Source organism: Myxocyprinus asiaticus, chromosome 12 (genome assembly GCF_019703515.2).
Source record: "Myxocyprinus asiaticus isolate MX2 ecotype Aquarium Trade chromosome 12, UBuf_Myxa_2, whole genome shotgun sequence".
NCBI classification, from domain to species: Eukaryota; Metazoa; Chordata; class Actinopteri; order Cypriniformes; family Catostomidae; genus Myxocyprinus; species Myxocyprinus asiaticus.
Window position 1 is genome coordinate 41,771,534 of NC_059355.1, and position 22,601 is coordinate 41,794,134.

Below are 22,601 nucleotides of genomic sequence, written 5' to 3' on the forward strand. Positions count from 1 at the left end.
CCCAAAATGTAATAACATAAGTTATTCCTGTAAAATGCATATACCATAAATATGGTTGTGACTTTTGAATAATATAAGCGCTTTCTTATGACAGAAAATGCAACTTTCCCTGTCAGTGCGATGGGATGTTCTGCTCCTAGTGGTAGATATGAGTATAATCAGAGAGTATTTAGCAGAGACAAGTCACTTGTTCATAATGTCTTGTTAAATGCTTATTTTATTTTATATTGTATAGTGTATATTGTTATTACAGTTTTTTATTTTATTCATTACCTGGCATCTTATTTTAATTATATTTATATTGTTATTTGTTACTGTTACTCAGTTATTTGTTACGTGGCTCAGCGGTTAAGGCTCTGGGTTACTGATCAGAAGATCAGGGGTTCAAGCCCCAGCACTGCCAAGATGCCACTGTTGGGCCCTTGAGCAAGGCCCTTGACCCTATCTGCTCCAGGGGCGCCGTATCATGGCTGACCCTACACTCTGACCCCAGCTTAGCTGGGATATGTGAAAAAAAGTATTTCACTGTATATGTGCAAATGTATAATGTGTGATAAATAAATATAATTATAATTAATTATTATTATTATTATCTGTTTTGTGTATTAATGCTTTGGCAATATTGTATGTAAACACAATCATGCTAATGAAGTACTTTAAATTGAAATTGAATTGACAGGTCACTTCTATTAAAATGAATGGGAGAAATTGTAACGGTCAACGGATGTAGAAAGGAAGTACCGCCCTACAGGTAAAAGAGCCAATCACTTTTTATATACAGACATCGCCTGTCAATCAACTCGAGAACGCGCATGCGCATTAGCTATACAAGGCCGTTTTTTTTTTTTTTTTTTGACCTGATCTGTGGAATAGAAGCACAATTTTTGATACCAGTGTTGTCAGATTTTACTGCTGATTTGAAATAACCAACCAGTTTGGAGATTTCAGTCTTTCCCCATTCAAGTACAGTACTGTGCAAAAGTCATAAAATGTTTAACAAAAACATTTGTCTTAAGATGGTTATTTATATCTTTAGCTGTAGTGTATCAATAGGTTATATACATTCTAGACTCCCTAACATTCATTCTGCAAATAGAATAGAATAGAAGAACATTTAGCCCTGCAACAGATGGCATGGCCCCACAGAGGTGCCCACTGAACATCAAGTCAGTCTGGGATTACATGAAGAGACAGAAGAAATTGAGACAGCGTAAATATATAGAAGAACTGTGGCGAATTCTCCAAGAAGCTCGGAACATCCTATCTGCCAACAACCAAGAAAAACTGTGTCCAGGTGTCCCTAGGAGAATTGGTGCTGTTTTGAAGGCAAAGTTGGTCACACCAAATATTGATTTAGCTTGTTTATGTTTACTAGACTTTGGATGATGTTAATTGAAAAATGAAAACTAATTATGGCACTATTTTTGAAGAAATCCTCACTATGCAACATTTTTCACAAATGCCTAAAACTTTTGCACAGTACTGTTGATAGGACATAGAAAATAGAAACTGAATAGGACTGAAAAAATAGTTTTCAACCAACAATCCTGCATCTGTGTGAAAAGGCCTGAAAAGCATTACCAAGTATATGACACCTCCCCCTTGCTCTGCAGAGAATCAACAAATGGCTGATGAACTGAATGTGTTTTACTGCAAGTTTGAAAAGCCCAGTCTCACTCCCATCCCCCGCTCTGATCTTCAATTCACACACACACCAACACCTCCTGGAACCCCCCCTTACCCCCTCCTGCTACTCAACCTGCACTTATGGTCTGTGAGGAGGATGTGTGCCGGGTCTTCCGGAAACAAAAGACTAGGAAAGCTTCAGGCACAGATGGTGTCTCACCTGCCTGTCTGAAAGTCTGCGCTGACCAACTGGCCCCCATCTTCACACAGATCTTTAATAGATCACTGGAGCAGTGTGAAGTTCCCTGCTGCTTCAAACACTCCACCATCATTACGGTCCCCAAAAAACCCCAAATCACAGGACTTAACGACTACAGACCTGTTGTTCTCACATCTTTGGTCATGAAGTCATTTGAGAGACTGGTTTTGGCCTACCTGAAGGACATCACTGGACCCCTGCTATACCCCCTTCAGTTTGCTTAATGAGCAAACAGGTCTGTGGATGATGCTGTCAACATGGGACTGCATTATATCCTGCAACACCTCAACTGACCTGGGACATATGCAAGAATCCTATTTGTGGACTTCAGTTCAGCCTTCAATACCATAATGCCTGATCTTCTCTCAACCAAACTGACCCAGCTCTCCGTGCCCACCACAATCTGTCAGTGGATCAGTGGATCTGCTTTCTGACAGATAGGCAGCAGCTAGTGAGACTAGGTAAAATCACATCCGGGACCCTCACTATTAGCACTGGTGCTCCTCAGGGATGCGTTCTTTCTCCACTGCTCTTCTCCCTGTACACGAATGAATGCACTGCAAAGGACCCCTCTGTCAAGCTCCTGAAGTTTGCAAATGGCACCACAGTCATTAGCCTCATCCCTGACGGTGATGAGTCTGCATACAGACGGGAGGTTGAACAGCTGGCTGTCTGGTGCGGTCACAACAACCTTGAGCTGAACATGCTCAGAACATTGGAGATGATAGTGGACTTCAGGAGAAAAATGCAGTTTTCAGGGTGCGTCGCTCAGTGTCAAGTTTCAACACATTCAAAATATATATAGGACATTAAAATGAATAAATGTCTATTTTTCCAGCCTGTTGTATTATCATTTCTTTATCACCCCTCATATATTTTAGATACAGTTCCTATATATTGTTATTTACACAGGACAAATATACTATTTATCAAATCTACTTTTATTACGTATTGTATTTTAATGGGGATATAATTTATTATAGCTGACAGTTATGTGAGCAAACAAGGTTTGAACATCAACAATAACAAGATCAAATTGAAGTTCACGGCTGTTTAACACTTCTGTGTACAAATTTGAAGACTGTTTACTGGATCAATACAGGTAAACGTCATATTATGCGACTACACATTACTTTACGGAGAGCTTACAACCTACTAGTTTAGTCTTGCATTAAGAACAGGTGGTGAAACCAAATTAAGCACTGAATTAGTAACAAACTAACTAGTAGTTACTAAGCCCTTAGTGTGAACTTTATGTCCCAACTTACTTGAGACCTTACGCACAGCTGGTGCAACCCTACCCTGGGCTACCATCTCTCAGGACCTGAAGTGGGACACCCATATAGACTCCATTGTGAAGAAGGCTCAGCAGAGTTTGTACTTCCTTCGCCAGCTGATTAAGTTCAACCTGTCACTGGAGCTGCTGACTCAGTTCTACTCAGCCATCATTTAGTCTGTCCTGTATACATCTATAACTGTCTGGTTAGGTTCAGGAAACTCCAACAGACAGTCAGGAATGCTGAGAGGATTACTGGTGCCCCCCTGCCCACCCTCCAAGACCTGTACGTCTCCAGAGTGAGGACACGTGCAGGTAGAATCACTCTGGACCCCACACACCCTGCCCACTCCCTTTTTGAAGTGTTGCCCTCTGGCTGGCGCTACAGAGCACTCAGCGCCAGGACAACCAGGCACAAGAACAGTTTTTACCCTCAGGCCATTTACCACATGAACAATTAAACTGCCTTCAGGACTCCCATAGTGCAATAATGTATAAATATGACATGTACATATGTAAATTCACTCTTATTTAATTCAATAACTGTACATACACCTACCTTGCACATATATTACCACTTGCACATGTACGTATGCCGTTCTATGTTATATGTCCTATTTTTTTGGTATGTCTATTTGTACTCTTACCTTGTTTTATATTCTGTGTCTCACTGTAATGTTCTGTGTGCACTTGCTTGTTTCTCCTATCACAATAATAATAATAATAAATATATAATAAAATTATTTGTGTACGTGAGCACATTTGGCAATAAAGCTTATTCTGATCCTGAGTCTGACAGCTGCCCAGGAGCGTTCCAAAGATGGCCGCCGAGTGATCTAACTTGCTAAAAAGACTTTGGTATAATCAGAGGTATTTTAGCAGGGACGGGCCACTTCTATTAAAATTAATGGGAGAAATAGCTCTTCATGGCAGTGTCATCTTTGATTTCTAACAGGAATTACAACAAGGCTGTGAGGAATAGATGTACAGTCTCTTCAATGGACTGTACTGCAGTTTAAAGCGTTTTTGGATCGTTCCACGGACAAAACATTGAAACAGTAGCTTTCCAAGAACATTCAGTAGACAAAAAACTCCAAATCTGAATCTGAGGTAAAGAAGCACAATTCATGGTACCAGTGTTGTCAGATTTTACTAACGATTTGAAATATGTTCTTTGATCGAAATCTTGACCAACCATTTTTGATTTTTCTGTCTTTCCCCATTCAAGTAGATTGGAGCTGCACTTGTATGCCACTCGTTTACATAGAAAAATAGCTACCTAGCCTGCCCGAGAGTGTTCCAAAGATGGCCGCCGAGTGGACTAACTTGCTAAAATGAGTTTGGTATAATCAGAACCGCTCTACAAGTGGAGCCATCAAGGGTAGCAAAACAAAGCGTAACGTGGCAGTACACTGGCGGGGAGACCAGTGGCCGTTCTTTTTGAATAGATGCTTCAGTTTGCTGAATAAAGTTCGCTGCTTTTGTGAGGAAACAGATAACCGCTTAAATGTATGGACCGCATGTCCGCTAATCTTCATCATATTTTGCAGTAAACAATTCTTTGAGAGTGAACTATGTGTGGAGTTTAAGACACTGAAAATGCTGTTTTATAAGAGAAGTCACGGGCAATTTTGCGACAGGTAGGTGTCGGTTTACGGCTCTCTCCACTGATTTGTATGGTATCCGCAAAGGTGTACGTTACACTTTCTCCTATGGTAGTGCCGCAGAGGTTGGTATATTAATATGAAATGATCTTTGGTATAATATCATTGTAAATTACTTGAGATGTACAGTGATGGGTACAGCAGAAGTTACACAACTGGCCTTTTCTCCTGAAACCTCTGTACCAGGTTTCAGAAATATTTAATAGTTATACATCTTTGTAACATTACGTTATAATGTTTTTATATTGGTGAACATCCATACTGGCCACATTTTCTGTAGGGAAAGTTGTAACAAGGGACACTTCTCAGTAACTAGAATGTTTTGAATCAAAAGTCCAATTAGTTTTAATAATTTTTTTAATTATTATTATTTCAAACACCTGGCTCAAAATAGTTGTAAATTAGGTCTTCCAAACTAATATTACAACATATTTTGTAATACGGTGAAAAAGAGAAGGGAAAAAATCCTAGTGGGAAGTCAGGAGTCAATTACTTAAGATCAAGACAAAGGAAGATTTTAACCTTAAAGATATATGCATTTATTGTCAGGTTCCAAACCAACTTAACCCATATAATGTGACAATATGTTTTGCATATTTTTTTGTAACCAAGACTTTAAAGGAACAGTTCACCCAAAAATGAAGGTTTTCTCATTATTTACTCACCCTCATGCCATCACAGATGTACAGGTGCATCTCAATAAATTAGAATGTCGTGGAAAAGTTTATTTCTTTCAGTAATTCAACTCAAATTGTGAAACTTGTGTATTAAATAAATTCAATGCACACAGACTGAAGTAGTTTAAGTCTTTGGTTCTTTTAATTGTGATGATTTTGGCTCACATTTAACAAAAACCCACCAATTCACTATCTCAAAAAATTAGAATATGGTGACATGCCAATCAGCTAATCAACTCAAAACACCTGCAAAGATTTCCTGAGCCTTCAAAATGGTCTCTCAGTTTGGTTCACTAGGCTACACAATCATGGGGAAGACTGCTGATCTGACAGTTGTCCAGAAGACAATCATTGACACCCTTCACAAGGAGGGTAAGCCACGAACATTCATTGCCAAAGAAGCTGGCTGTTCACAGAGTGCTGTATCCAAGCATGTTAACAGAAAGTTGAGTGGAAGGAAAAAGTGTGGAAGAAAAAGATGCACAACCAACCAAGAGAACCGCAGCCTTATGATTGTCAAGCAAAATCGATTCAAGAATTTGGGTGAACTTCACAAGGAATGGACTGAGGCTGGGGTCAAGGCATCAAGAGCCACCACACACAGACGTGTCAAGGAATTTGGCTACAGTTGTCGTATTCCTCTTGTTAAGCCACTCCTGAACCACAGACAATGTCAGAGGCGTCTTACCTGGGCTAAGGAGAAGAACTGGACTGCTGCCCAGTGGTCCAAAGTCCTCTTTTCAGATGAGAGCAAGTTTTGTATTTCATTTGGAAACCAAGGTCCTAGAGTCTGGAGGAAGGGTGGAGAAGCTCATAGCCCAAGTTGCTTGAAGTCCAGTGTTAAGTTTCCACAGTCTGTGATGATTTGGGGTGCAGTGTCATCTGCTGGTGTTGGTCCATTGTGTTTTTTGAAAACCAAAGTCACTGCACCCGTTTACCAAGAAATTTTGCAGCACTTCATGCGTCCTTCTGCTGACCAGCTTTTTAAAGATGCTGATTTCATTTTCCAGCAGGATTTGGCACCTGCCCACACTGCCAAAAGCACCAAAAGTTGGTTAAATGACCATGGTGTTGGTGTGCTTGACTGGCCAGCAAACTCACCAGACCTGAACCCCATAGAGAATCTATGGGGTATTGTCAAGAGGAAAATGAGAAACAAGAGACCAAAAAATGCAGATGAGCTGAAGGCCACTGTCAAAGAAACCTGGGCTTCCATACCACCTCAGCAGTGCCACAAACTGATCACCTCCATGCCACGCCGAATTGAGGCAGTAATTAAAGCAAAAGGAGCCCCTACCAAGTATTGAGTACATATACAGTAAATTAACATGCTTTCCAGAAGGCCAACAATTCACTAAAAATGTTTTTTTTATTGGTCTTATGATGTATTCTAATTTTTTGAGATAGTGAATTGGTGGGTTTTTGTTAAATGTGAGCCAAAATCATCACAATTAAAAGAACCAAAGACAAAACTACTTCAGTCTGTGTGCATTGAATTTATTTAATACACGAGTTTCACAATTTGAGTTGAATTACTGAAATAAATGAACTTTTCCACGACATTCTAATTTATTGAGATGCACCTGTATATGACTTTCTTTCTTCTACTGAACACAAATGAAGATTTTTATTAGAATACATCAGCTCTGAAGGTCCACACAATGCAAGTGAATGGTGACCAAAACTTTGCTCCAAAAAGCAAATAAAGGCAGCATTAAAGTAATCCATATGACTCCAGTGGTTTAATCCATGTCTTCAGAAGCTATGTAATAGGTGTGGGGTTGAGAAACAGATAAATATTTAAGTAGTTTTTATTTTTTTTTTACTTTAAATCTCCACATTCACTTCCATATTCTTCTTTTGCTTTTTGGCGATTTGCATACTTCCTACATATTGACACCTACTGGTCGGGCTGGTCAAAGGTGGAGATTTAAATAGTAAAAAAATACTTAAATATTAATCAGCTATCCATACACCTCCAGTGGTTTAATCCATGTCTTCTGAAGCGATCCTTTCAGAGAACAGACCAAAATGTACCTCCTTTTTCATGAAATGTAACCCCTTTTCACTACATCTTGCCATTGCAGTATCTTGGCACATTGCGCAGAGCTCTGGCTGGCACTAGGTAGTGTAATCGAGCATGAAATTATGTTCGCCTAGGAGACTGCTGATGTCAAGATTTAATGTTTAAAAGAAGTGACATTTTGGTCTGTTTTCATCCAAAAATCATTTGCATCACTTCAAAAGACATGGATTTAACCACTGTAGTTGTATGGATTGCTTTTATGTGCTTTTTGTAGCTTCAATGTTTTGGTCACCATTCACTTGCATTGTATGGGCCTACAGAGCTGAGATATTCTTCTAAAAATCTTCGTTTGTGTTCAGCAGAAGAAAGACAGTCAGACACATCTGGGATGGCATGAGGGTAAATGATGAGGGTAAGTAAATAGTAAGAATTTTCATTTTTGGGTGAACTAATCCTTTAAGGCATGTGTCTGTACATAAATTGAAATAACATTTAAAGAAAAAGTATAACCCCATAACTAACTTTCAAAGTAACTTTTTTTTTTTAATTATTATTTTAAAGTGATGTTTTAACTTTTAAAGTAGTTTTTCCCCCTCGCTCTTCAGTATTTTGCCCCCAAAGTTACTTCTATCTATTATGCATTTTCAGTTTTAGAGTGTCTATAAAAACATTAAACTGAAATAAAGGAAAACAGACATATTTTGATCAATATCTTTATATTTTACAAAACAATAGAAATGCTACTGATAACAATATATGTTCACAGTTGCTGTTATGATACCACACTGAAATAAATGTATATAAGTTAGACATCAAATGGCATATCTTAATAAATAAAAAAGAACATATTAATCTAACAAGTCACAATGCTTGACGGTTAAAAGTCGCATCATGATGAGCATTAAATTGAATGTGGAGCTTTTTTGTGTACAGAGTCCATGTGTATGAGGCTGATGTGTGTGTTAATGTGCTGTCGCTGATCAGAAACGCTTTGAACACAATTAACAATAATCAGCTAGGCATCAAGTAGTAACACTGACAGTGTAGTGCAAAGTAGACAGCTGCATGTTCCTGTGAGGTTTGTGTCTGTGTGTATGTATTTTGGAGAGCAGGTTGTGATGCTCAGCAGGATAACAAAAAAGCAGCAAAAATAAATATCAAAAGAATTTATTTTTATCAGTATATAAAAGCTATTTTTTGTTGTGTGGTTTTTCTTTTTTCATTTCACCAAGAGTCTGGGGAAAAAAAAGGCCTCATAGAAAGTTCAAGGAATTAGTTGTTCTGTCTTGTTTTCCGGGAACTTCACACTAAAGACTCCATGCTCTCTGCCTGGTTGGATTCTTCAGTTACCATTATCCCACCAATTTGATCCAGGTAGTTGAAGCCAAGTCTGAAGTCCTTACTGCTGACCAGGCTGAGCATAGCCTTGTAAAGGTAGTGATAGTGCTCCTAAAAGAGATGGAGAGCGATAGAAGGAAATTAACTATTTTTATTGGGCCATTTTTACACAGTTCTGTTACATAAATTGAGAGTGCTTTGAACTGCTACATGTTCCTGGCACTGCACAGAATAATAATAAAATAAAAAAATAAAAAACATGTAAAAACCTACACTTCTAGAATTTGACACAAGAAAAATATAAGAATATGTCATGTATTGAGGGCAGATTACTGCCATCTGGTGAAAAAAGGAATATGACATGCTGTTATGACATGCTGAATAGCCAGTAGATGGCTGCAGTGTTCTATGCAGCCACCTACTATGCAGTAATTCTAAATTTTATCACAAGTTATGCATCTACATATATATATTTAGACATTATCAAACTATTATTTTTCAAAAGTTTGGCCATTGTTTTTTTTGTGTTTTTACTGTTTTGAAGTGTCAGTTTTTGCAATGCTTACAGTCAAACCTGACCTAGTATTACAAAGAGATGACAAAATAATCATGTTGTTACCAAGCATTTATTTCAAACATCAACATTTAATAACCTGAAGTAAATTAATAATAATGTCAAGAAAATGAACAGTAATAAACAGAAATGAACAGCAATGGGCTGAAAATTAAACTATTACTTTTATATGTTAGTTATGCACCAAACACTATAATGACTTAAAAAAAAAAGTGAAATTGCACATTTTTTATTTATTTATTTTTTATTTTTTGCTGGGTCTCAGAGGTTATAGTAAGATGACATGATAGCTTGTAATGTAAAACAATGTACTCGTTATAATGACAGAGCATGGCTGGATATATAAAAATACATATACATATCAGTTCCCGGTTTAAATATTTCTTATAACAAACTTTTTGTTTGTAAAAATGTAATTTAATGATGATTGAGATATACCTCAAAAGCCTGTTGTATCATATTTGATACATGCATTTTCATCACGATTTGTCTATTAAATAATATACAAAATTTGAAGAAAGCACATGTTGCTTCAATTCAGTAAATACTCATTTTGAAATATCAGCAACAATGTAAATATTAATGTTAGTGTTACTTTAACATAATCAGAAAAGATTTCACAGAAAAAAGACATGTGCATCACAATTCGAAGCCAGTCATTTTGGAAATTATATTACAAGGTCTTCTACTTCCAGAGGAGCACGGAAACCTTCACTAGGAGGCAGTAGACATCTAGTACATTGCCTACAACAGGTTTTTCATCAAAGTATTGGTCATGTTGATGATGTAGAGGCTTTAAAAAATAATGTATCAATGATACGCACAGCTTTTTAGAGTTAAAACAAGATACTTTCATGTGAGGAGCAAAACTGCGTAAAATGTTCACAAAATATCTTGAATTAATTTGATTTCTCTTACTGCAATAAAAATATTTTTTTCCTTTTTGTTTTGTGAGGATTCTGCTAAGACAGTTTGCCAATGAAGTAAGAAAAATGAACGGTTGTTTAGATGTTATTACAAAAATACTTATGAAGAAAATTATTTATTGCTGTCCTCCACATTTGATTTATCATCATTCATAAATCTGTGATGTCTCATTTTATTAACTTACAAGTTCAGTGAAGACACCAGGCCTCATGAGGTTAATCATCTTGGCCACTTGGTAGACATCCACAGCACTCTCATTCTTTAGCTGCTGGGAAAGTGTCGTCAGAGCGCAGAACAGTCCAGCAGAAACTGCCCCAAACCTGTAACACACAATCAATGACTCGATCTCTGCCTATGGTTACAAAACCAGAATCCACACTATCTATAGTGTATGCACATACAAAACCTGACAAAACGCATTCAGGATGCAAAACTGCATAAAAGTTGTACTAAAATATGCAGGGGCTGACCTGACTTTGGGGTGTGAACAAAAAGCTTTAATTTGACAGAATACTCACTCATCATGTATGATGGTTGGACCATCCCTTGTCATGGCCTCCTCCTTGATGATGTTGATGAGCTCAAATGTGCTGCTAATAGATGCATCAGGATCTGGCCAATTTGGGCATTGGAAATGTCGGACTTCCAGCACATAGTCATCCTGCACAGCAAAGATAAACAGGCATGTAACCCATGCAGTCAATAATGTGGATTTGCTGCTCTTAACTATTTATGACAAATCATTTCTAAACATAAGTAATATGGTTTCAGTGATTTTTAAAATGTGTGGTGACTGAGGTACCTGTGTGGCCTCTAGGATGAAGTCATGGATGATGAGTTGTTCCTCATTAGACAAACAGAGTCTGTCGGTGTTAATGAGGGTGACAGTGAAGGCGACGCAGTTCATGGGCTCCTCTCTGCTGGGCCAGTACACAAATTCATCCTCGGTCTGTCAAAAGCAGAGCAGGGCAGGCCAGTTCATCATATATCATATCATATCACATCACTAATTAAGGCTAATTATGCATAGTCTATTTCTACATATTGTCAATAGTCTATTTATTTTTTTGGTAAATTGTAAGTCATAATGTATAAATGTATAAGCAAATGCAATCATTTGGAAACTACATTGTTTAAATAATAAACACTTCTAAAATATATGTAAATAAATGTAAAATACATAAAAATACAATAAATAAATAAATAATGTAATAAGGTCCTAATACACAAATTAAATAATGTACTGCAAACTATTTGTACAATTTATACACAGTTTATTCAAGTTTGTACACTCATTAATTAATTTACAAGTGCATTAGTACTACAAACGTACTCATAGTTTAATGAACGAGTATTATGGAGGTCTAATATTAGTATAAAGGCATGAACATACAAATACCTTCAAAAATTAATTAATTGCTATTTTATAACACTTAAGGGCTCAAATAATAAATGTTTAATGTTTTCATATTAAAATATTAAACATTATACTAAGAATATTAAATATTAATAAGCATTCTATCTATTGTTAAATATAATACATATTATTTAATATATTATATATATATAAAATAATATGTTTTCTTCAAAATATTGCTTTTATTTTCAATTTTGCAGTTTGTATATCTCATTAAAATTACATTCAAATGATTTGAAAACATTTGCCTTGAGGTCTGCCTTCTCAAAAAATGCTGTTACTTTTTAGATAAAGATTGTCTTTTAGAGTTGATTCCAGAGTTTTTAATATAGTCAAATGACCTCATTATTTGCAGGGACCCCTTGTCAGTAATTTATTAAATTTGGCCCAATCACTCATTGCTCCTCCCCCCAGCCTCTCAAATATTAGTATCCCCTTGATACATTTTTTTTTTAGAAGAATCCTCTAAAGGCTGTGGTAACATGCTGGTCTAAAAAGCTTTAGGTTGCATTACCAGAACATATTGGATTGGTTCCACTTCTAAATATCTTTAAAAAAGGAAATAAGTTACTGTATATATATCACATGACATGTACAATATTTGTTTTAGAGCCCATGTTCAGAAATGGCTTTCTAATGGTGTACTTACAAGGCCGAGGTTGTCTGGCAACATCACAATAACTTGAGCATTATGATCCCAGATCATCCTCCAGAAGTCTGTGGTTGTGTGGGGCAAAGGATGCTGAGTAATGATGAACTCATTGCTCTTGTAGTAGCCCTGTGATGTGTTAAGCATTCATATAAAATTATCTTTTTGCACATTTTGACACAAGCAGAAAGAGAGCTAAAACACTAGTAAATTTACACAAATATGTAACAAATAAAATGTTCAATACAAGTGAAGCTCAGTCGACAGCATTTGTGGCATAATGTTGATTAACAAAAAAATAAAAATACATTCGGCTTGTCCCTCGTTTATAAAAAAAAAAAAAAAGCAAATGGAGGTGAATGGGGCCAGTCCATAAACATTAAAATACACACTGTTTACGAAGTATAGCCACATATCGTTAACATTATATGCATTAGCATGATTTTAGTGTGAAAAAAAAAAAAAAACAGGGATTCACCACCATTATGGTGGTTTACCTGCGTTATGTCGTCATGACAACAAAGTTGTAATATTGGATATAACTTTACACACATACGGTTAGTAAGGGATTTTATCACACTAAAATCATGTTAACATTTACAGTGTTTACATCTTGTGGTCATACTTTTGAAAGTTAGTATTTTCACATATATGGACTGGCCCCATTCACTTCCATTGCGAGTGCCTCACTGTAACAGCATTTATTAACCATATATATATATATATATATATACATATATATATATATATATATTTATATATATACATACACACATATACATACATATATATATATATATATATATATATATATATATATATATATATATATATATATATATATATATATACAGGTGCATCTCAATAAATTAGAATGTCGTGGAAAAGTTCATTTATTTCAGTAATTCAACTCAAATTGTGAAACTCGTGTATTAAATAAATTCAATGCACACAGACTGAAGTAGTTTAAGTCTTTGGTTCTTTTAATTGTGATGATTTTGGCTCACATTTAACAAAAACCCACCAATTCACTATCTCAACAAATTAGAATATGGTGACATGCCAATCAGCTGAGCCTTCAAAATGGTCTCTCAGTTTGGTTCACTAGGCTACACAATCATGGGGAAGACTGCTGATCTGACAGTTGTCCAGAAGACAATCATTGACACCCTTCACAAGGAGGGTAAGCCACAAACATTCATTGCCAAAGAAGCTGGCTGTTCACAGAGTGCTGTATCCAAGCATGTTAACAGAAAGTTGAGTGGAAGGAAAAAGTGTGGAAGAAAAAGATGCACAACCAACTGAGAGAACAGCAGGCTTATGAGGATTGTCAAGCAAAATCGATTCAAGAATTTGGGTGAACTTCACAAGGAATGGACTGAGGCTGGGGTCAAGGCATCAAGAGCCACCACACATAGATGTGTCAAGGAACTTGGCTACAATTGTCGTATTCCTCTTGTTAAGCCACTCCTGAACCACAGACAACGTCAGAGGCGTATTACCTAGGCTAAGGAGAAGAAGAACTGGACTGTTGCCCAGTGGTCCAAAGTCCTCTTTTCAGATGAGAGCAAGTTTTGTATTTCATTTGGAAACCAAGGTCCTAGAGTCTGGAGGAAGGGTGGAAAAGCTCATAGCCCAAGTTGCTTGAAGTCCAGTTTTAAGTTTCCACAGTCTGTGATGATTTGGGGTGCAATGTCATCTGCTGGTGTTGGTCCATTGTGTTTTTTGAAAACCAAAGTCACTGCACCCGTTTACCAAGAAATTTGAGCACTTCATGCTTCCTTCTGCTGACCAGCTTTTTAAAGATGCTGATTTCATTTTCCAGCAGGATTTGGCACCTGCCCACACTGCCAAAAGCACCAAAAGTTGGTTAAATGACCATGGTGTTGGTGTGCTTGACTGGCCAGCAAACTCACCAGACCTGAACCCCATAGAGAATCGATGGGGTATTGTCAAGAGGAAAATGAGAAACAAGAGACCAAAAAATGCAGATGAGCTGAAGGCCACTGTCAAAGAAACCTGGGCTTCCATACCACCTCAGCAGTGCCACAAACTGATCACCTCCATGCCACGCCGAATTGAGGCAGTAATTAAAGCAAAAGGAGCCCCTACCAAGTATTGAGTACATATACAGTAAATGAACATACTTTCCAGAAGGCCAACAATTCACTAAAAATGTTTTTTTTATTGGTCTTATGATGTATTCTAATTTTTTGAGATAGTGAATTGGTGGGTTTTTGTTAAATGTGAGCCAAAATCATCACAATTAAAAGAACCAAAGACTTAAACTACTTCAGTCTGTGTGCATTGAATTTATTTAATACACGAGTTTCACAATTTGAGTTGAATTACTGAAATAAATGAACTTTTCCACGACATTCTAATTTATTGAGATGCACCTGTATATATATACATACATACATACACACATATATATATATATATATATATATATATATATATATATATATTTAAATAAATAAGGGACGATTCAAACAATTTTAATATTAATTAGTGTTAATCAGCATTATACCAAAAATGCTGTTGATTGAGCTTAACTTGAAGTGAAACGGGAACATTTATTATATTTCTGCACAGATATTTACATTTCCTGTGTTATTAGATATCATTCAAAGAATGAACAATCCAAACACAATGGATAAAGTTCCAGTGAAGTGTCAGTGCTGTACCATAATATAGGAGGCATTGATGTAGTCTGTTCCTTTTACCCCTGGGAGAGAAGCTAATGCCACTCGAGCTCGCTCCGCTGTGGGGAGAAACAAACAAATCGCATACAACTATTGTTCTTCATTTAAAAATCCACTAACTCTGCTATTTTAGACCTAAAGAAACAAATAATCATTTTGACAGATATGATGACTCCAGTCATATCAATACAAAGCTATTGTATTCTACATAAGGGTGGAACCCTCTCAAGGTGGCCAACATGTTGACATAAAAATACTAGCCGAATATTAATCACTTTATTTCGGTAACCTCTCTGTAATTGGGACACTTCTGTTTATGAAATACATGAATCGTGTGTGACCAGTATATCTGTGAATAGAGTGTCTCTACTATGGCATCAGCAACCAAGAACTTTTGCGAGATGTTGCCACACTGATAGGTGTCAGTATAGTTTGAGTATAGATATAAGTATAGGTAAATATTAATATATTTTAATAAATTATGCTATTGTTATTATTTTTATAATAGAAAAATGTTTGTAAGTCTTATATTGTCTGTATTTTAGCTGTGCTACTCTGTGTGTTGAGAAGATCAGACTGTTGAATGGTATATATTGTTGAATGGGTGTTTATGATTTGGTGACTCACTTGGCAACACTGAAGAAGTGCGGTTCTTCTCTTTGTTGCAGACTTTCTGTGCACTGACACACTCTGTGAGATATGCATTGCATTGCATCACCAACTGGAGGAACAATTACAAGAGTGGCCACAAGGTGGAGCAGGTTAGTCATCTAACTGAGCAAATGACCATCTTCAAACTGATGCACAGAGGCACAACACAAGTCATCAAGTCCAGACCTTAAACTGTTTGCCCATGCGTGTTTGTCCCGTGGGGCTCTGGGTGAGGATGCTGTTGACATAACTGTGGAGTTGCCAGGCAAGCACCTCGGTGTCTTTACTGATCACAGCTTCCATTAATGCATCATGGATAAAGATAAACTGCTCCTGTAGGGTACACATACACATATTCATGAAGACAAAGTAGGTTGACCTAAGAATGTGAGATTTGCACCGTATATTTATGAATACAGAAGCAAATATGGCTGTTCAAAATGGCATACTGCCATACTACTATTTCTGTAGGATGGGCGTGTTTTGTGCACAGAATGCAAATTTTCAGAGCGACATACTATATTTTTAGTATAGAATTCAGTATGCTGGATGTGACCTTCCATTTCCAGTATTATTAATGATTTCCTTCTTGACTCATTATTTGACTAGAATGCACATAAATGGATTAAAATTTTTTTATTTGTTGCATTATAACTGGACTCCTCTCGCGTTATTAAAGGAATATTCCAGGTTCAAAACAAGTTAAGCTCAATCGACAGCATTTGTGGCATAATGTTGATTACCACAAAAATTAATTCTGACTTGCCCCTCCTTTTCTTTTAAAACAAGCAAAAATCTGGGTTCCAGTGATGCACTTACAATGGAAGTGAATGGGGGCCAATGTTTTAACGTTACAATACTCACTTTTTCCAAAAGTATAACCACAACACATAAAGGATATGCGTAAACATGATTTTAGTGTTATAAAATCGCTTACTAACCTTTTCAGTGTTACAGTATAGTCAATTTTACAACTTCATTACCATGATGATGTAATGTCAAAAAACCTTAGAACAATTTAAACAACTTTACAGCTCAAATAATACACAAGTTTTAACAGAAGAATTAATGCAAGTGCTTTTATAAAATTATAAGCTTCACATTTCTGCCTTTAAACCCTCAAAAAATTGGCCCAATTCAATTTCATTGTAAATGCCTCACTGTAACCTCCATTTTTGCTTTTTTTGTATAGAAAAGGAGGGACGAGTCGAAATAAATTTTTGTGGTAATCAACATTATGCCACAAATTCTGTCGATTGAGCTAAACTTGTATTGAACCCGGAACATTCCTTTAAGCTCAATCGACAACATTTGTGGCATAATGTTGATTACCACAGAAATTTTTTTTTGACCCGTCCCTTTTATTTTATTTTGTTTATTTAAAAAAACAAAAGCAGAAAGTTGTCGTTACAGTAAGGCACTTACAATGAAAGTGAATGGGGCCAGTCCATAAATATTAAAATACACACTGTTTCAAAAGTATAGCTGCAAGATGTAAACATTATCCGTGTTAAAAAAAAATTTATTGAGATAAAAATATTTACTAACCTTATGTGTTTCGTTAAGGGTTTCGTTTCCATGACAAGTTTTTATATTGGCTAAAACTTTACCCAGATAAGGTTAGTAAGTGATTTTTTTCACACTAAAATCATATGAACTTCTGTTTATACTTTTGAGACAATATGTACTTTAGCTTTTATTGACTGGTCCCATTCACTTCCATTGTAAGTGCCATTGGGAATTTTAGGTAAATTGAGTAAAATACATGTTCATTTAAAATAAGCAATTTTATGTACCTCTTTTTTGCTGTCATATTAAATTTTATGTATAAATCAGCATTATATTGGCCACCCTGCTTTCAGTACCCTGATATATCAGCATCAGCCATGAAAAAAACATATCAACCCATATTGGTTGACTACTAATATGGTGTGAATAAACCAAACATGAACCTCAGTCTGGACCAGGTAGTTCCGCTGGGCTCGGATGTGCTTGAGGAATCCCAGAACATTAACGGTGCCTTTGTCCTTTATCTGCTGAAGCATGCTGTCTATGACTATATATGTGCCTGTTCTTCCCACCCCAGCACTGCAGGACACAGACAGAGTGAGGGTTTGAGAAATATGACAAACAATTACTCCATATCTCTCTGTAATTCCATAAAGCTCTAAGAAGAAACCTTGAACAATCTTCGCTGTATTTTTTTAATGGCAAATAGTTCCAGTTCGCACTTGTAACTGACATTTACACACTCCATAATATTGATTTTGCAATCCTAGCTGGCAGGTGGGCGGGGCTTATGTTTCTAAAGCAGGCAGTACCTGCAGTGCACTACGATGGGGCCTTTGCCTGGCGTGCACGCTGCCGAAGATCGAGAGATGAATTTGAGGACTGGTAGTGTATACTCTGGTACGCCCATGTCTGGCCACTGAGTGTAGTGATATTGGGCCACCAGTCGTTCATACTGCCTCCCTTTCGGACCCTGAGAGAGGAACAGAGAGAGAGAATTTTAGAGATCAAAATGCAGACTCTAATAACATGATAATAATGCTTTGTAAATGCGCTAAGGATGCCCAGACTCACCTTCTTAACTTTGGTGTTGCGTATGATGAATTGGCGCAGCGTGTAGTATGCATAAACTTTAGTATTTTTCAGAGTCACCATTATGCTTCCATATACTTCACTGTTCTCCGATGGCCAATACTGATCACATTTCCTCTGTAAAATCAACAAAAATACATTTAATTTTAATGTGTATTTAAACAGTAAAGTGTGGTATTACTCTCATACAGCCTTCAGGTAGTAAAAGGCAAGTAATGCACATGAGACACACAAATAAGTAAGCTTGTGTAAACATAAGGCTTTTAAGGTGCAGATTTTAAAGGCTTATCCACACCAAGAGTTGATTTTTGCTGTAAATTTCCAACATGATCTTACAGGAAGTCGGCATGTTTTTTCAGAGAGTTCCGGTACCATAGGATCGGCCACATTATGCAGACTCACAAACAAGCGGGATCTCCTTACACATATGTTTGCATCGCCTCCAGTGTGTTTATCTTCCCCTGTGGCGTGACCAGAAGCGAGTTGTGACAGCAGCGTTGGAGACCCGGGTTCAGATCCCCCGTTGAAACCAGGAAGTATTCACATTTGCATAATCAGTGAAAAGCTTGAATCAGAGGTTGCATTTTTCCCTCTTGCATTACATTTCTACTCCACTGATGGTTAGGTTTAGGTTTGGGGGTACAGTTTATAAAATATGCATTCCTCTTTACTGTATTACAGCCTGTTCAGCTAAAAACATCTCGCTTCACAACTCGCTTTTGGCGCCCCTCTGTGGACATTTAACCCTTAATATGGAGCCCATATGTGCCCATACATCCAACAAAATGTACCACTTTGAACACTGGAGGCAAAGTTTTGCATTTCGGTAAGCACAGACAGATTTTAGCTAAAGAAAAATCAACCTATTGATTCTGATTTCATCAGATCAGTCTAAAACTTCGGCTTAAAAAGCAGTACAATGCATTATATGGACTATTCTTACCAGCTACACAATTCACCTATTGACAAAGCAAGTTTTTTTTTCTTTTCCTGTAAGATGATTCTTTTTGTCCCAAATGGCAAACTTGATGTTGACTTGAAGCATCACTGCCTTCATTTGTGCATATCTGTCAAGTTCTTTAATGCCACACATATGACTGTCCCTTCTACCTACCTAGGGTCCAGAAGTGAGGTTTGTACTAGGTAAATGTACTTGATAATGGTGAGCTAAGTACTGATAACGTACCCTGCCTTTCTCCACCAGGTTGGTGATCATGACAATCACACTGCTGTTCTGTTCCCAAATCATTCTCCAGAAGTCCTCAAAGGTGGACTTTAGAGGGCCCTGAGCAGCTATATAAGCCCTGGATCTCTTATAACCCTGACAACGAGAATATTTAATCATAAAACAAATATATAAGGAGCAAATACACATACAAACACACACATTAATAAATACTTACGTCTACATAGTTGGCATTGATGTAGTCTGTGTGTTTGGAGTCTTTCCCAGATAGCTGCTGTAGCTTTACTCTACTGTGATCATCTGGGTATTAAAATGCAATAAATGATGTATCATTTGAACCACCATTTGACATATGTAATCTATTTTAAAATGCTAGCAGTGCATGTAAGATGAGGGAAAAAGGGATATGTATATCTTTAATGCTGTGCTAGAGTTTCAGAAAATTGGATCACAGATGAATTCACAGTGTACACAATCACCTACACTTAAGAAGGTACAGTTGAAGTCAGAAGTTTACATACACCTTAGCCAAATACATTTAAACTCAGTTTTTCACAATTCCTGAAATTTAATTGTAGAAAACGTTCCCTGTCTGTTAGGATCACTACTTTATTTTAAGAATGTGAAATGTCAGAATAACAGCAGAGAGAATGATTTATGTCAGCTTTTATTTCTTTCATCACATTCCCAGTGGGTCAGAAGTTTACATGCACTTTGTTAGTATTGGGTAGCATTGCCTTTAAATTGTTTAAATTGGGTCAAATTGGGTTTTGGTTAGCCTTCCACAAGCTTCTCACAATAAGTTGCTGGAATTTTGGCCCATTCCTCCAGACAGAACTGGTGTGACTGAGTCAGGTTTGTAGGCCTTCTTGCTCGCACACACTTTTTTAGTTCTGCCCACAAATATTTTATCGGATTGAGGTCAGGGCTTTGTGATGGCCACTCCAATACCTTGACTTGGTTGTCCTTAAGCCGTTTTGCCACAACTTTGGAGGTATGCTTGTGGACATTGTCCATTTGGAGGACCCATTTGCGAATGAGCTTTAACTTCCTGGCTGATGTCTTGAGATGTTGCTTCAATATATCCACATAATTTTCCTTCCTCATGATACCATCTATTTAGTGAAGTGCACCTGTCCCTCCTGCAGCAAAGCACCCTCACAACATAATGCTGCCACCCCCATGCTTCACGGTTGGGATGGTAATCTTCGGCTTGCAAGCCTCACCCTTTTTCAACAGTTAAATTTTTGTTTCATTAGACCAGAGGACATTTCTCCAAAAAGTAAGATCTTTGTCCCCATGTGCACTTACAAACTATTGTCTGGCTTTTTTATGGCGGTTTTGGAGCAGTGGTTTCTTCCTTGCTGGGCAGCCTTTCAAGTTATGTCAATATAGGACTCATTTTACTGTGGATATAGATACTTGTCTACCTGTTTCCTCCAGCATCTTCACAAGGTCCTTTGCTGCGGTTCTGGGATGGATTTGCACTTTTCGCACCAAACTACGTTCATCTCTAGGAGACAGAATGTGTCTCCTTCCTGAGCGGTATGATGGCTGCGTGGTCCCATGGTGTTTATACTTGCATACTATTGTTTGTACAGATGAATGTGGTACCTTCAGGCTTTGGAAATTGCTCTCAAGGATGAACCAGACTTGTGAAGGTCCACAGTTTTTTTTCTGAGGTCTTGGCTGATTTCCCATGATGTCAAGCAAAGAGGCACTGAGGTTGATGGTAGGCCTTAAAATACATCCACAGGTACACCTCCAATTCAGTACACCTCCTATCAGAAGCTAATTGGCTAATTGTCAAAAGGCTTGACATCATTTTATGGAATTTTCCAAGCTGCTTGAAGGCACAGTTACCTTAGTGTATGTAATCTTCTGACCCACTGGAATTGTGAAAAAAAAAAGTGAAACAATCTGTTGGTAAACAATTGTCGGAAAAATGACTTTTTCATATGTCATATACAAAGTAGATGTACTAAACAACTTGCCAAAACTTTAGTTTGCTAATATTAAATCTGTGGAGTGGATAAAAAATAAGTTTTGATGACTTCAACCTAAGTGTATGTAAACTTCTGACTTCAACTGTAAATTTAATCATCCATTTTCACAACTTACAGGCAACAATGTTGATGTATCTGTTTTTGTGCTTGTTGTCTGGGTGATTTGAATGTTCAGCTGTGATCTTCATGTCAGATGTGCAGCACTGAACCTCCTGCAGAGAAGATTTCAAATGGATCCAACAGTTATTATTATATCGCTCAGACCTGGTACTGTTATACCCTCATCAGTCTCCTCCAATCCCATCCTTCCTCGATCTAATTCCCCGGACTTCTGATTAGTATTCTCAGCTGTTCATCGTTTCCCTATCAGCTATTCATCTGTATATACAGTACTGTGCAAAAGTTTTAAGCACTTGTGAAATACTTTCAAATAATTTTTATTTATCGCCCTGGTTCTAAAAACCTGAAAGCCGATGCCCTATCATGTATTTATTCTCCAGATTCCACTTCCTCTTCACCAGAACCTATCCTTCCTCCTTCCTGAGCCCAATTCAGTGGAACATTGAGCAGGAGATTGTTAGCATCAGGGAGAACATTCCAATCCCGAACTGATGTCCTCGTGGCCGCACTTTCGTCCCAGAACCGCTGCGCTTGCATCTCCTGGAACTCATCCCCAGGATCTGGACAATGTGGGATCAACCAGACTCTCCACTTAGTTTGACAAAGATACTGGCGGCCCTGGTTAACTCAAGAAGTCAGTAACTTCGTCCTGTCCTGTGAGGAATGTGCCACCTCCAAGGTTCCTCGTCACCTCCCAACAGGTAAACTCCTACCAAAGCCTGCTGACTAATTCCCCTTGAAGAGCTCCCTACAGCACTAGAGACCACCGAAGCTTTATTCCAGCATGTTTTCTGTAACTTCGGGGTCCCTGAAGACATTGTCTCGGCCAGAGGGCCCCAGTTCACATCCAGAGTCTTTTTCCATCTTCTCTGAGTTTTGGTCAGCCTGTCTTCTGG

General features: G+C 37.4%; 1 protein-coding gene across 2 annotated transcripts in view; it reads right to left on the reverse strand.

Annotated features, from left to right (window-relative positions):
• Positions 1 to 7,939: 7,939 nt before the first annotated feature.
• Positions 7,940 to 22,601, reverse strand: part of LOC127449420 (receptor-type tyrosine-protein phosphatase gamma-like) — a 153,812-nt gene continuing 139,150 nt past the window's right edge. For both annotated transcript variants that reach the window (XM_051712831.1, XM_051712832.1), the window contains 14 exons: positions 21,701 to 21,797; positions 19,797 to 19,879; positions 19,580 to 19,714; positions 18,376 to 18,510; positions 18,114 to 18,274; positions 17,745 to 17,880; positions 15,979 to 16,125; positions 15,769 to 15,862; positions 15,124 to 15,200; positions 12,434 to 12,562; positions 11,170 to 11,316; positions 10,886 to 11,028; positions 10,552 to 10,687; positions 7,940 to 8,977 (listed from right to left, as the gene is read on the reverse strand). In XM_051712831.1, coding sequence (XP_051568791.1) covers positions 8,831 to 8,977; positions 10,552 to 10,687; positions 10,886 to 11,028; positions 11,170 to 11,316; positions 12,434 to 12,562; positions 15,124 to 15,200; positions 15,769 to 15,862; positions 15,979 to 16,125; positions 17,745 to 17,880; positions 18,114 to 18,274; positions 18,376 to 18,510; positions 19,580 to 19,714; positions 19,797 to 19,879; positions 21,701 to 21,797 — 1,767 coding nt within the window. In that variant the 3' untranslated portion in view covers positions 7,940 to 8,830. The remainder of the gene's footprint in view (positions 8,978 to 10,551; positions 10,688 to 10,885; positions 11,029 to 11,169; positions 11,317 to 12,433; positions 12,563 to 15,123; positions 15,201 to 15,768; positions 15,863 to 15,978; positions 16,126 to 17,744; positions 17,881 to 18,113; positions 18,275 to 18,375; positions 18,511 to 19,579; positions 19,715 to 19,796; positions 19,880 to 21,700; positions 21,798 to 22,601) is intronic.